General features: G+C 38.7%; 1 protein-coding gene across 7 annotated transcripts in view; it reads right to left on the reverse strand.

Annotated features, from left to right (window-relative positions):
• LOC125799033 (intraflagellar transport associated protein) overlaps positions 1 to 13799 on the reverse strand; it is a 27705-nt gene continuing 13906 nt past the window's right edge. For 5 of the 7 annotated variants that reach the window (XM_049474654.1, XM_049474655.1, XM_049474652.1 and 2 more), the window contains exons 4-7: positions 9924 to 9998; positions 9248 to 9305; positions 1039 to 1181; positions 1 to 693 (exon numbers count right to left, since the gene is read on the reverse strand). In XM_049474654.1, the coding sequence (XP_049330611.1) occupies positions 583 to 693; positions 1039 to 1181; positions 9248 to 9305; positions 9924 to 9998 (387 nt within the window). In that variant the 3' untranslated portion in view covers positions 1 to 582. The remainder of the gene's footprint in view (positions 694 to 1038; positions 1182 to 9247; positions 9306 to 9923; positions 9999 to 13799) is intronic. The other 2 variants (XM_049474657.1, XM_049474656.1) reach the window with 1 other exon arrangement.

Genomic DNA, 13799 nt, shown 5'->3' on the forward strand with positions numbered 1-13799 from the left:
TCAGAAACAAAAATACGAGGCTTTTATTTAGGTTTTCAGATGCTTACAAAGAGGAAACAAAAAAAAGTTTCAAAGCTTTTTTGTTCCGGTGAATAAAGCACAGCGCGATGCAGCTTGTAACGACAAGAACTTAATTGCTCTCCCAAGAGTGTACTCAGTGGGACGCACAGAAAAGGCGGCACGCCACAGTTACTCGCGTGCAGGAAAAGAAACGCCGACTTTGAACCCAAGCTGGCTGCAGCGCTATGGGCCTCTTTATGCACGGATGGGTTTTTGGTGAAAATGCCCCGTGCTAACACACCGATTAGAGCAGCGCAACATCAAACCGCCATTACTGCTGTTTACGGGCTGAATAGTTGCTGGGTACAGTCTTTGAAAAAGAAAAAAAAAGGAGGAAAAACACACCACAGTTCAGTGGATGCTCAAAAATAACAGAGCACTATGTGTTCTTTTCTACCATGGATTGTAAATAGCATAATGTCTCTAGCCCTTTTTAATGGGCTGTTTATTTGGCACATACAGAGCTGCTCCATTTTGCACGTCGTTCGTCTTCTGTTGTTCTCAAACGTGGTCATTTACAGGTCAAGAGGTTCCACGAAAGCTGTTCTGAATGGGCTGTTTTTGAGAGAGCACTACACTGTCATAATCAAAGGTGTCATCCAGAGCGAAAGGAACAACTTCTTCAGTTTGATTCTGGGAAGACAAAAACAAGTACACAAGTACAAGTAAAACAGCCATTCGCATTCGAGACACGGAGCTCAAGCTTTACTCTAATTTCACTCTGTGTTTATGCAATTAACCAAATTACATTGTTTACACCTAAACCAAGCAGTTTGAATCAATTTAGTCAAATTGCTATTTCACTTCGGCACTGTTTAGTGTCTGATATAAGTCCATTACTGAAATGAGTTAGGCCCTTGAGTGTGTAATGCATCCGTGAAGGGACATGCCGATTTAGAGGGAAACAATGTTGGGAAGAGGTGCAATTGTCTGTGTGTGTGTGTCTGTGTGTGTGTGTGTGTGTGTGTGTCTGTGTACCTGGCACTGAGTAGCAATGGTCTGGGGACTGTGTGTCCTGTGGTCCGTGGCAGTGGAAGAGATTTCCAGCAGCGTGCAGTGACAGAAAGAGGGTGTATAGGCTGGCAAATCCTCCTCAACCTCTCCAGGAAGCACACACACATCTGACAGCAAGAGGACAGCATGAACGTACTGCATATACAGGCTCCTATAGAGCTTTTTGAAAAAAGTAATAATTTTTTGTCCACAGAAAGACAATGCAGTTTTGCATAAACAATGTAGTTTACATTGCACAATTATACAAATATACAAATATACAGTCAACAAGCAATTTATTAGGAAGACCTCTACTTGTTCATGCAATAATAACCATTCATTTAAGATCAATTAAGACAACCCTGTGGAAGCAGCGTAAGATACATATGATACATATTTCTACAGAATGCTGTAACTGTTGCCTCCATCTGCAGATAAAAATGCCATGTTCATGAAGCAAGGTTAGTGGAGAATAGTCTGACTGGACTGAGCTAACAGAAAGGCTACAGTTACTTAGATAACCACTTTGTCCAGTTGTGATGAGCAGAAAAGCATGTCAGTATGCATATGTCGAACTGTGGTGAAGAGCATGTCAGACACTTGAAAACTGTAAACACCAAGCCTGTTCTGAGTAATCTATTTTTGATTTTTCTGAGGTACAACGAATGTAGGGTCAGGATATGGCACAACCAGCTTAAATCCCTTGGACCCAACCGGTCATGGGTCAACAGTCCACGCTGGTTGGGGGGAGAGGTTGTAATTTTGTGTGGGGATGTTTACGTGGCTCTCTTTAGGCCTGTTAATACCAGTGCTTGAATGCCACATCCTATTGTTGCTGACCGTGTGCATCCCTTCATGACCTCATTTAACTCTTCTAATGGTTACTTCTAACATGATAATGGACCATGTCTTCCTGTTTTTCAGTGTCCTTCTCAGTCTCTCAGTCTTCTCAGCCCTGAATTTAATAGAACACCTTCAGAATGTGGTATCTTCATAGCATGGTAAAAACAGTGCACCACCAATAGAAGTGTGTTCTTTAAATGTAGAACATAAAGTAGGTGTAATATAAAGTACTGAAATATAGTGAAAGGTGTTTTTTTTTTCCTTTATTAGGTACATTATTTGATCACACAGTGTACCATATCGTATCATATACAATAATATTGCCAACGTTTTTGAATAAACCCTGAAATATCGTGCCTTATCACACACCTAATTATCACATCAGGGTTAATCCTGGATATATGGAGATATTTGGAGTGAATTATTAGTATCATGTCATTCTGGATCATTGACTTGAATTGTTTTTGCTTTTTTTTTTTTTTTTTTTTTATATCTCAGTTTGGGGTGTGCCATATCATATTGTATGCAATAACTGAATTTAATTTTCATTTTGTTGCAGTAGTGTAAAGTTCTTGAAATATTTTTTCAATGTTTTGTCATATCACCAAGAGTATCGTTTTTGCAAAAATACCATGAAATATCATGATATTATCAATATATTTATATCATTAATCAAGGGTCAAGATATATATATATATATATCTTGACTCTTGACTCTTGATCTTTATTTCATTATTTATCGTATATATTTATTTAGGTTATTTAAGCATTTCTATATTCCAATTCTATAGTATATATATTCTTATTTAATTCTTAAAAAGGATGTAACTATTCAATTATTATGAAATAAATTATTATTATATCAGTAGCTAACAAGTTCTGAATAAAACAATAATTTATTGTTTATCACATACATTTTAGAGACAACATGTCGTCCAAATGAAACTTGGATACAAAGAACTTTGAGGTTTTGAGAGCAAAATGAGACCCAGTAGCAATATACAGTAGTATTCCTAATATGTTGCTTGCTGAGCATTAGAGTACAAAATGGAGTGCTAGACCTCCCCCATTCAATATCCAAGATTCTAATAAGACACCATCAACTGTTAGCTAGTTAATAGGATAATACACCAGTGCAGCAGTGTAATCCACAACACACTGTTCATCACCTACTGCCTGTAAAAAATAAAAATAAAGACCTCCAAGACCAGACAAAGAAGAAAAGATAATTAAATCTGTCAAAAGCCATGTCTCAGTGAGTTTAATGGAAGCTCAGAGCCCAGGCCGAAAAAAAAAAAAAAAAAAACCCTCTCTCACACTTACACTATAACTCAAGATCCATCTGCTGACAGACATATGAAAGGCTTTATAGGTGATGTTTAATCTCTATTAAAGGCACAGTGTGGCTATAATCACCTCTTCACCTGGCTGCTAATTGAACTGAGGCTAATTATAGAGACAGGTGAAAGGCATTGCATATACACACACACAGACACACACACACAGAGACATACAAACATTCATGTACACTACATGGACAAAAGTATTGGGACAGTTGTTCATTCATTGTGCCATTTAGAAATGAGGGAATTGAAGAAAGATTTTTTTTTACTGTTTCGAAGGTTTGTGAACCAATTTCATTGGTTAATGCATTAGTTGGGTCTGGTTTAAAAAATGACCACTCCAACTCATCCCAAACTACGAGAATAATGTCAAAAAAATGATTATATTTCTGACAATATATGCAAAAAAAATGCTAACTTTAATACTGCCTGATAAATGATAAATTAGTGAGGAGATCCATATTGATGCCATATATATATATATATATATATATATATATATATATATATATATATATATATATATATATATGGCATCAATATGGATTTCCATATTGATGCCATATATATATATATATATATATATATATATATATATATATATATATATATATATTACGGTATTTAAGCATTTTTGTTTAATTTAAGCACAATATCTACAAATCCTTATTTAATAAAAGTTCACTGTTCCTTAAAATGATCAAACTGTATTATTATGCTATTACATTAACATTATATTAGTGACTAATAAGGTCTGAATATGACAATAATATCTTTTATTGCACATATTTCTGAGACAACATATCGTCCACAGGAAACCGTTAATGTAACAGGCCTACCTAAACATGCTGGATGGAGCACCATCATTCCAGAGAACACAGTTCCTCTGTTCCACAACACAATATTGGGGGTTTTATACTCATCTTGCCCACCACACGCATTAGGCATTGCCTATGTTAATTGAATAGGTTTAATGGTTTTATCTGCTCCAGGGGCCAGTTGTTCAAAGGTAATCTGATCGGATTTTGGTTATCGGATTGGATCAAATCTGGAAAACGGGTTGTTCAAAAGGGAAAGAAGCATTCTGAAATCGGATCAGATCACGTAATCCAATCCTAGTTTGTAAATGGATCAAACCTTCAGTTTCTGTTGTTCAAAACTTTTCAGTAGGATTTGGATAACTTTGATCCAAAAAAACAGGATTACCCTGATCCCAACAAGGAGTAGGATTTCAAGGGGGATTTCAGGAAGTAAATGTGGTAAAATTTTAAAATCAAAGTTTTAAAGTAAAAAAAAAAAATACATTTGTACAATTTAGTGTATATACATTTACTTCTATTTTGCACTTGACCTGTTTAACCGTTACAGTAATAAAGTAGACATTGGCTACCAATTAAGCCTTTTACTATAGTAACGTAAAAATAAAAACAATCTTGACCCCATTAAAAAAAAAACCCAAAAGATTTCAATAACAAACAAAAATAATATATTCATTTTTTCATCTACGTCACTGTCATTCATCACTGTATATTAATGTCAAAGAAACATTTATCAGATATGAAGCTGTCAAAAATAATTTCGAACAATTGCAAAGAACACCAGAGTTTGGTCTGGTTCTTCAACAGGCTCAGTTGCATCATGAACATCACAGAGAGGGACATTGGTAGCAACATTGGGCAGGACAATACATGCAAGTGTTATGTTGCATGCTCCCTGTGGTTCGACTCGCAAATAGTTAAGTCATGCAAAGCGTCTCTGCAGAACGCTCAATTGCTCGTATTGTTTTGCAATAAGCAGTATCTTGTTACTGCAAGAAAAGGAGTCATCAACCCCTGTTGGTTCTTCTATCTGTTTTTTACATAGCTGGTAATCCGGATTAGGTAATCCTGAAAACTGTGTTTCTGGATCAGGTTGATCCAATCCAATATTGCTTTGAAAAACTGGCTTAAAAGTAAGACAGATCACCTGATCCTGGATAGCAAAAAATGTGATTACCAAATCTGGATAATTTTGATCCGGATTACATTTTTTGAACAACTGGCCCCAGAATATTCTATTATATTGACAATATATCTCTAGCATCTACAGCTGTGTGTTCTGTATCATCTGTGTCAGCAATGGGTGCAACTAATAGTAGCTAAATGCACTTACTAGAAGGGGTGTTCACAAATATTTGAAAATATTTGGTTGAATTATGCTGAAGCACAGTTCTGCCCCCTCCCCACTCCCCCCGCTGGCCTGCACTCACACTGCGTTTAAACAATCCGTGCCCGAGCACACTTAAGCCATTACTCCCTGCTCAGTGAGCTTGCTGTTGTGTTGTGCCGAATTCAACACCCCCCGCCATGAAAAGCACCCTCTCTCTAAAGTGCGTCTTCTTGATAAAAGCAAAGATAATACTCTTTAACTTACTTCGAAATACACACCAAAAGTCATGGTTATCTCAGTCAGGGTTCAATACATAAAGACACAGCGTACATTGCCGAAAGGGGGTGATTTTCCTGATGGCACTGCCATGTTTGCTTACAGGAATGTCACATCACTTATATCATCTTGTTCCGTGCTCGGGCACGGATTGCGCTCACAGTGCATGCATACAATGCATACAAGTCACATCACACTAGTCACACTAGCCATGCCTGGGCTTGGCAAGAACTGCCTAGTGTGAGTACACCCTAAGCCTAATCATAAACTATATTTTTCTTTCAGTAGAAAAATCTCCATTCTAAATGTGGAGTACTCTAAAACTAGGCTTAATCCCTGTGATTAAACTGTGATTTATAGTATATACAGTATGCACTCGATAGCTACACCAGTGATGACTGTAATTATACAGGACTACTCAGGTGCTGACAATGACCACCAAAAACAAACATATTATATATTATTTTTAAAGTTGTCTTTAAAAATCATAGTACAGGCACTGACTATGAGAAATAGCCATGTAGCGCAATCACATAGCGCCATCTACTCACATTTTCTCTCCCCTTTCCAACATTTTGCGCTCAGTCACAGCGACTACATGTAAAAGTGTGTGTGTGTGTGTGTGTGTGTGTGTGTTAGTGGGTGTGCAAGTGATGCTGATCTTAATTAAACAGCTAATTACTCCCCCAGTGAATGTCATGATTTCAGTTGCCAGGAGAGATCCAGGCATCTTTGAATGTGCATGTATGAGTGCATGGGTCACAGGGGGTCTGCATGCGTATACAATGTAAATGTTCAAATGCCTTCAAGAAATCCATACGCGGACTCTGAGCAGCCACCATTGAGAATGCGGCATCAAAAGCAAGGTCCTCAACAACCACACTACAGAAGCATAAGAGGAAGGTCAGAACTAATGAATGAATCAAAATGCTGCCATTACTGTGCCACATGAAAAAAAAATCTACCTACATAAATATCAAACACCCACACATCAAAAGAGGGGCGCGTCATGTGAAGAAACCAAACCCTGGATACGTGTGCTACGTGGGAGCTAAGCTAAAAGCTAACCTGGCTACAATCTCCTCCACAAGCTAACTGCACAAACGGCTGAGAAGAACTCAGAAGGAACATGTTTTGAGTAAACATGCAATAATTAAAAGCTTATTTATCCACAATTATGTTCAGATTGCGCTTCCACATATACTCAGAAAGCAGCAAAGTATATTCAACAATATAAAAAGCTTTGTTTATATAATGATAGAATATATGTAGATAGTGTTTTATATTAAATTTGTTGTAGGTTTGGGTGTTATAACATTTACAGCATATACCGCTAGAGCACAGTCAAACTTAGGGGTGTGTCATATAGTGACACAGTAAAATTATGGTTTAAAAAAAATCCACATTGTAAAAATAGAAGAATTCTGTCCTTCAAGTCATAATTTCAATTAAAATAAATCAAATTAAAACTGTAAAGCTATAATTATTTATTTTTTCTGTTTAAATGCATGCATTAACACATTTTAGACAGTCTTGGGAAGTTACTTTTTTTGTCTGAAAAATATACAAAAGTTAGCAGATTCTTAAAACTGTTATTCTTAGATGATATAAAATGTTAAACATTTGCAACATTAACATTATTCTCAATATTAATAATATACATTTTAAGGTTTTGTCAAATGGTTAAGAGTAATATTATGGTAAAAATACAGTAAAATATTGTGATATTATTTTAGGTCAATATATCTCATATCTACTCTACACTATGGTGGCCTAGCTGACCAATCACAAGTCCAAACAGTACATGTGACACCTGTCACATTTATCATTTCTGAAACTCCACCACCTGTCGCTTAATTTCACTCTCTCAGACACAAGTTTTTATTGGCAGTACTCTTGTCTTTTAAATTAACAGCAGCTGCACTGAGCCTGTCTGCCTCATACAGGCAAACGTATGCTTCAGAACCAACATAAAATGCAAAAAAATATTTCTATCTGTCCAGCAGCAGCGTTTTCAATCTGAAGACTTCTCTAAACCTTGTATATGATGTTTTTCAGTTTAAATATAACATGGGTATGGTACGGATGGTATGGAGGCCATTAACACACAGGACCATCTTTGCTAATTGTGCAGCTCACGCTACTCCCCAGCCACAGTAATAAAGCACAGTCATATTTTGAGGTGGTCTGACGGTATGATGGTATGAAAAAAAGTTAATACTGTTTGTGACTACATTTCATTATCAATGAAGAGAGGTATTTACTTTGTTGGTCTTTAAATAAGGGTTTAAGGTTTACCTAAACAGCCTTCTCACTTCTCAAAGAGAGACTAACTTTTATCTAGAATCAGAAATCTAAAAAGAATGATTCTTCAATGTGTTACTTTCTAAACTAAAAAATTCTAAACTTCAGTTATTGACAAAAAAAAGATCAAATCAGTATTGTGTAAGATCAAAACCCATGTACTGCTGTACCAAACTTTAGTCAGAGTCTGTATTTGCTAAGATCCTTTTTCTAAATGGCCAAAAAATCAACAGGGCACCTTTACCCCAAACTGGAGCAAGATTCATCCAGGCGAGAGCCGTTCGTTTGTCATTGGAACCCTGGAGTAAATGCAATTACGCTGTGCTCTGTGTCAGGCTGAGCTTTGCACTCTTTAGAACCTTCTCTCTCTTTTTCTCTCTCTCTCTCTCTACCCGTCTGTCTTGTTTTACACACCACAGCAGCTACATAATTACTCATGCAAATTAGGGTGAAGTTCAGACTACCTTTCTGTTAGTCAGCGCCTTTGACTGACACCCCAGACGTTACATCTTGTGATCTACACAAAGACTGGTGCAGGTCTTTAAAAATCACCTTGCCCTCATTTTCTCCTTTTTTCTGCCCTCTCTCCACCGCAGCTCTTCCGACTTCACCGGAGTATCTGTACTATGAGCTTCCTCTCTAATCTACAGTTCCTGCCCAGTGTTTCTGTGGTCCAGCCTTTCTTTAATTAGAGGTCATTAGTACTAAAGTGAGGACTTGCAGAGATGAATAGGAGGGCTGACGCATGTTCCCTCTCATTATAGGTCTGCTCTCTGAGCACATTAAAGCATGTCAGCAAAGCAGCTGCCTGCTCTCTAAGAACAGGGCAGTTGTTCGCAATTTGCATGCACTGAATATGCGTAATAAATGGTAATATATTTAAATCAGGTGGATGGCGACCCTAATTACAAAACTAGCGCGCACATGACTCTCGCTAAACCATATTAATGTAAGGTACGCACATGAGAAGAATTTCTATGTGATTAGTGTATGTGATTACAGCCACTCTACCGTACAATATTGTAGTGGCCCCTGAGGTTAGGCCATAAATCTGCCTCTGCATCACTTTTCTTCAGAAAATAAAATATATGCATCAAAATATTTTACTATTCAAATTGAAGCTAATGATATAAAGTGTACCCAAACTAAAACAAAACAATGCAAATACGAAGATAAATGTACCTTGTGTAGATTTCTACAAACTTCTTTTTTTTCTTTTTTCTTTTCTTTTTTTACTTTTAATAAGCAAAATATTGAAGTAGAACACAATAAATATGTACCTGGGTCAGCATTCACAGGATCCTCTTCTGGCTCCATGTCATCCAGGTAGTTATCAAACTAGTCAGGATGAGAAAACAAGCTCATTATTTAGAGTGTCACAGGTGTGACAATATCAGCATTTTGATTTTAATACTGATAAGTTAGGGGTGACAAAGTTTCATACCGAATAAAACTCTGCCAAAAAAAAGTAAGGACAATCATTGTCTAAAAGTTAAATCATTAGATATTTCAGGGTTTTTTTTTTTTTTTTAAACCTATTGTCTCCCAAGTTTATCTGAGCCAACTGACCCATCCACTCACTAAATCTCCACCATCACATGCAACGCCCCAACACTAGGAGGGTCAGGACAAACGCATGCCTTTTCTGATACGCCAGTGTGCTCAGAGGAAAGCGATGGATCCCCACCCCTGATATAACAGTCAACAGACGCATGTGTTACAATCCTGAGGCCATGTCAGCACTTTGGAAATATTACTGTATATAACAAAATTACTATCAGCTGTTGATGTCTCTCTAAAAAGAGCTGAAAATGATTAAAGTTAGATTATCAATTTGTTTGCCAAATTTAACATTTACTAAATTTTCCTCACTTTGCACAATTTTGTGAATATAGCCTTAAACATTTTTTTTCTTTTAAATCAGTAATTGAAAATGTGTATCCACAAACTATTTACCTTTACTGGTTGATGTGAAGGAAGTGTTTCTCCGTTGCCAAGTCTTCCTACAGTGATACTTCCCTCCAAAACAAACTACAACAGCAGCAGCAAATAGTCACAAACACACTCCTGACAACGTTGTTCTCACTTTCTCATTTCAATCACTAACTGTTTATGCAGGTGAATATTGCGTTAATAATCTGACTGCCTATTCAGAATGAAAAACAGTCCCATCAATCAGAGCAATCAAGCCATGCCAGTCTTACTTATAGAATAAATAATTACTCATTCTGTTTACTTGGAATAAACAAAGTGGTGTTCTGACAGTTCTCAATTAAGTGTCACCTTTTGACTGACTGAACTTTTACTGTGACCACATTTTAAAAGTAAAATACGGTAAATAAACAAAAAAAATATAGACAAACTGGCACTTAAAATAACTTAAATGTCTTTTGGTTAATAGTAGTAAAAACTATTGATACACCTGTGATTAATCTGAATTAAAATCATGACATGAATGCTGGGACTTCCCTGTATTTTGGAAGAGAACAAAATTATTGTGTAGCAAACCATTTATTATCATATTCTCTACATCATATGAATCAAAACCTCTCAGACTCAGACTGCTTTTGTCAGATACTCTGAGGGCAACACTGGGGATCTCAGCAGTGCACAGAACTCATCCTCAGCTCATCCAGTGGTCATCTTCCGGAACATACTTCATGAGCATGGAGTGCTGTGTCTACAACATGTAAATGTGTATCAAATTGTTTTGGTTTTAGTTTTTATTTAATCAAAGCAAAAAAAAAAAGATTAATTAGAACAGAAATATAGTAATTAGTTGCGGACCAGTTTTATTTTAGAATATGCTGACCTCTCAAACCTCTGCAAGCTCAAGAAACTTCCAAAAACTAACAAGCCAATTAAGAATGCTCATTAAAACTGACCATCTTATTTCATCATCTCATCCAGTGTTGTTTAATGAGTCAGTGAATTACCACCAACAGTGCAACTGCCTTATGTGTATTATTTTAAAAAAAGTATTATTTAGATATACTGATAGATAGATAAAGTATTACAAAATTGATGTTACAAACAAGTACTGCCATTTTAACATTATACTTTGTTAAGGTTTTTATCCTATTGTACAGCCCCATTATACTACTATTTCTCTTCGCCTAGCCCCTTGCACGAACGTGCATGTAAACACAATGGTACCATCCCATTACTTCATCAATGTGCTTACACTCAAAAACATCTTTATTCAACTCTCAGGGTTAACAGCTAAATATGGCATCAGCATTCTTCCCATTGACACATCTAGTGCTGTAAGTGCAGGATGGTATTGACAGCCGCCGGTGCCCCGCTAACCACAAGCCCGCAGAGCATGGGCGTGGTAGTGGGGGGAAAAGTGGACCTGACTACCCAGGGCCCGAGTAGGGAGAGGGGCCCATGAAAATCCTGATTTTATTTTCGCTCACTTTCCTTTGTTTACTGGCATGGATAGGGGCCCATTAACATAGAGGGTGTACAGGGCCCAGAATTTGCTGCTACGCCCCTGCCGCAGAGATCAATATGTAACAGGATGAGAGGTCTTAAACACTGTTCACACAATACACACACCTGGAAGAAGCCATTAATGGCTGGAGAATGGTGTGCTCTAAGTGTTTGTGTGTGTGTGGGGAGCAGAAAAGAAGAGGGTAATTAGGCTAGGTCTTTAAACAGGGAGTCGGTAGACTGTTGCCTGGTCAGACTTGCAGAACAGATGGTTGATCTATAAGATGGAGCTCATACATTTAGTATGGCTTCCTTTGGTGCATCATCCTTCTTCCAGCTGCACTTGGTTTCTAATGCTTTGTTATAAACTCAATGCCAAAAATAATGCACCCTGGGTTTCTGTAAGGGCGTTTTCACACCAGCACTATTTGGTCCGGTTAAAACGAACTCTGCTCCGTTTGTAACTTTAGTGCAGTTCGACTGAGCAGGTGTGAAAACAGTAATCGCACTCAGGTGCGGATCAAAAGAACCGGACCGAGACCAGCTAGAGGACTCTGACTCTGACACGTGACTCTGTTTATTATGTATAAATCTGCGCTGCACATAGAAACAATGTGTTTGAAAGTGCAGCGTTTCAGCGCTCAGCGTAAAGCACAGATATTTGCGCTGGAACACAAAATCTTCTCGCTGTATTTACTTTTTCCGTATATTTATATTTAACATACTCCTGTGTCAGACAGCTCTGACCAATCAGAGGACACAGGCTGCTCGCTTGGTTTATTGATGCGCATTTTGGTGCGTTTACATTTATGCCTATGTCAAGTCAAGTCAAGTAGTTTTATTGTCAATGCTGCATATGTACAGGACATACATAGAATTGAAATTACGTTACTCTCCTTCCCAATTTTACAGCAAGTACAGATAATGGATAATAAAGAAAAATAAAGAAAAAGGGGAGACACTATGTGTACAATACAGCAGCAGGGACACAGACATACATGAGACAGAACAAGGTGCAGTAGTGGTGGGGGTGAAATAGATATATAAATAGAAATAAAAAGAAATAAATATATAATAAATCTAAATGAGTGGGAGACACTATATGTACAATACAACAAAAACACAATAGACATTTGTGAGACAGAAGATAATAGTGCAATATTAATGGTGATTAAGATCAAGTGACAATATAAATAGAACCCGTATAACAGTAGTGCAATGTTGTCTAGCTTAAGGCTGGTAAAGTTCTTAAAGTTCCCAGTTCTTGGGGAATTAAAGTGTGTATGACAGTGCAGCGTAACAGTAGTGCAGGTATTGGGTGTGTAGTGCAGGTCCTTTACAAAAGTTACAGTACTGTGTGTGTTCTAGTGCAGAGTTTCAGTACTGTGTTGGTGGGAGGATGTGGGGTCAGGATGATGAGAGTGTGTGTGCTGTGGGCAGGATTGGGATGGGGGGTAGTGCGGGAAGAGAGTTCAGCATCCTCACAGCCTGATGGATGGGGCTGTCTCGCAGTCTGCTGGTCCTAGACCCGAGACTCCGCAGTCTTCTCCCTGATGGCAGCAGGCTGAAGAAGCTGTGTAGTGGGTGGGAGGGATCTCCTGCCAGACGGAGGGCTTTCCGCGTGAGGCGGGAGCTGTACAGGTCCTGAAGGGAGGGGAGAGAGGTGCCAACGATCTTCTCAGCTGCTCTCACGATGCGCTGGAGGGTCCTGCGGCAGGATGATGTGCAGGCCCCGTACCACACGGTGAAACAGCTGGTCAGTATGCTCTCGATGGCCCCTCTGTAGAAGGTGGTCATGATGGGGGTGGGGGTTCCAGCTCTTCTCAGCTTGCGGAGAAAGTAGAGACGCTGGTTTGCCTTCCTGGCCAGTGATGCTGAGTTGGTGCTCCAGGAGAGGTCCTCTGTGACGTGCACACCCAGGAACTTGGTGCTGCTCACCCTCTCCACAGCAGTTCCGTTGATGGACAGAGGAGTGTGCAGTGTGTGAGTTCTCCTGAAGTCCACAACAATCTCCTTAGTCTTCTCTGTGTTCAGAGAGAGATTGTTGTGTTTGCACCAGGAGGCCAGGCGGCTCACCTCGCTCCTGTAGTGTGACTCATCGTTGTTGCTGATGAGACCCACCACCGTCGTGTCATCCGCAAACTTGACGAAGGGTTGGAGGTGTGTTCTGGTGTGCAGTCGTGGGTCAGCAGAGTGAACAGGAGGGGGCTCAGTACACATCCTTGGGGAGCCCCTGTGTTCAGTGTGGTGATGCTGGATGTGTTGCTGCCAACCCGCACTGCCTGTGGTCTACCAGTCAGGAAGTCCAACAGCCAGTTGCACAGGGAAGTGCTCAGCCCCAGACTGTCCAGTTTGTGTATGAGCTGTTGGGGGATGATTGTGTTGAATGCTGAACTG

Source organism: Astyanax mexicanus, chromosome 2 (assembly GCF_023375975.1).
Source record: "Astyanax mexicanus isolate ESR-SI-001 chromosome 2, AstMex3_surface, whole genome shotgun sequence".
Lineage (NCBI taxonomy): Eukaryota > Metazoa > Chordata > Actinopteri > Characiformes > Acestrorhamphidae > Astyanax > Astyanax mexicanus.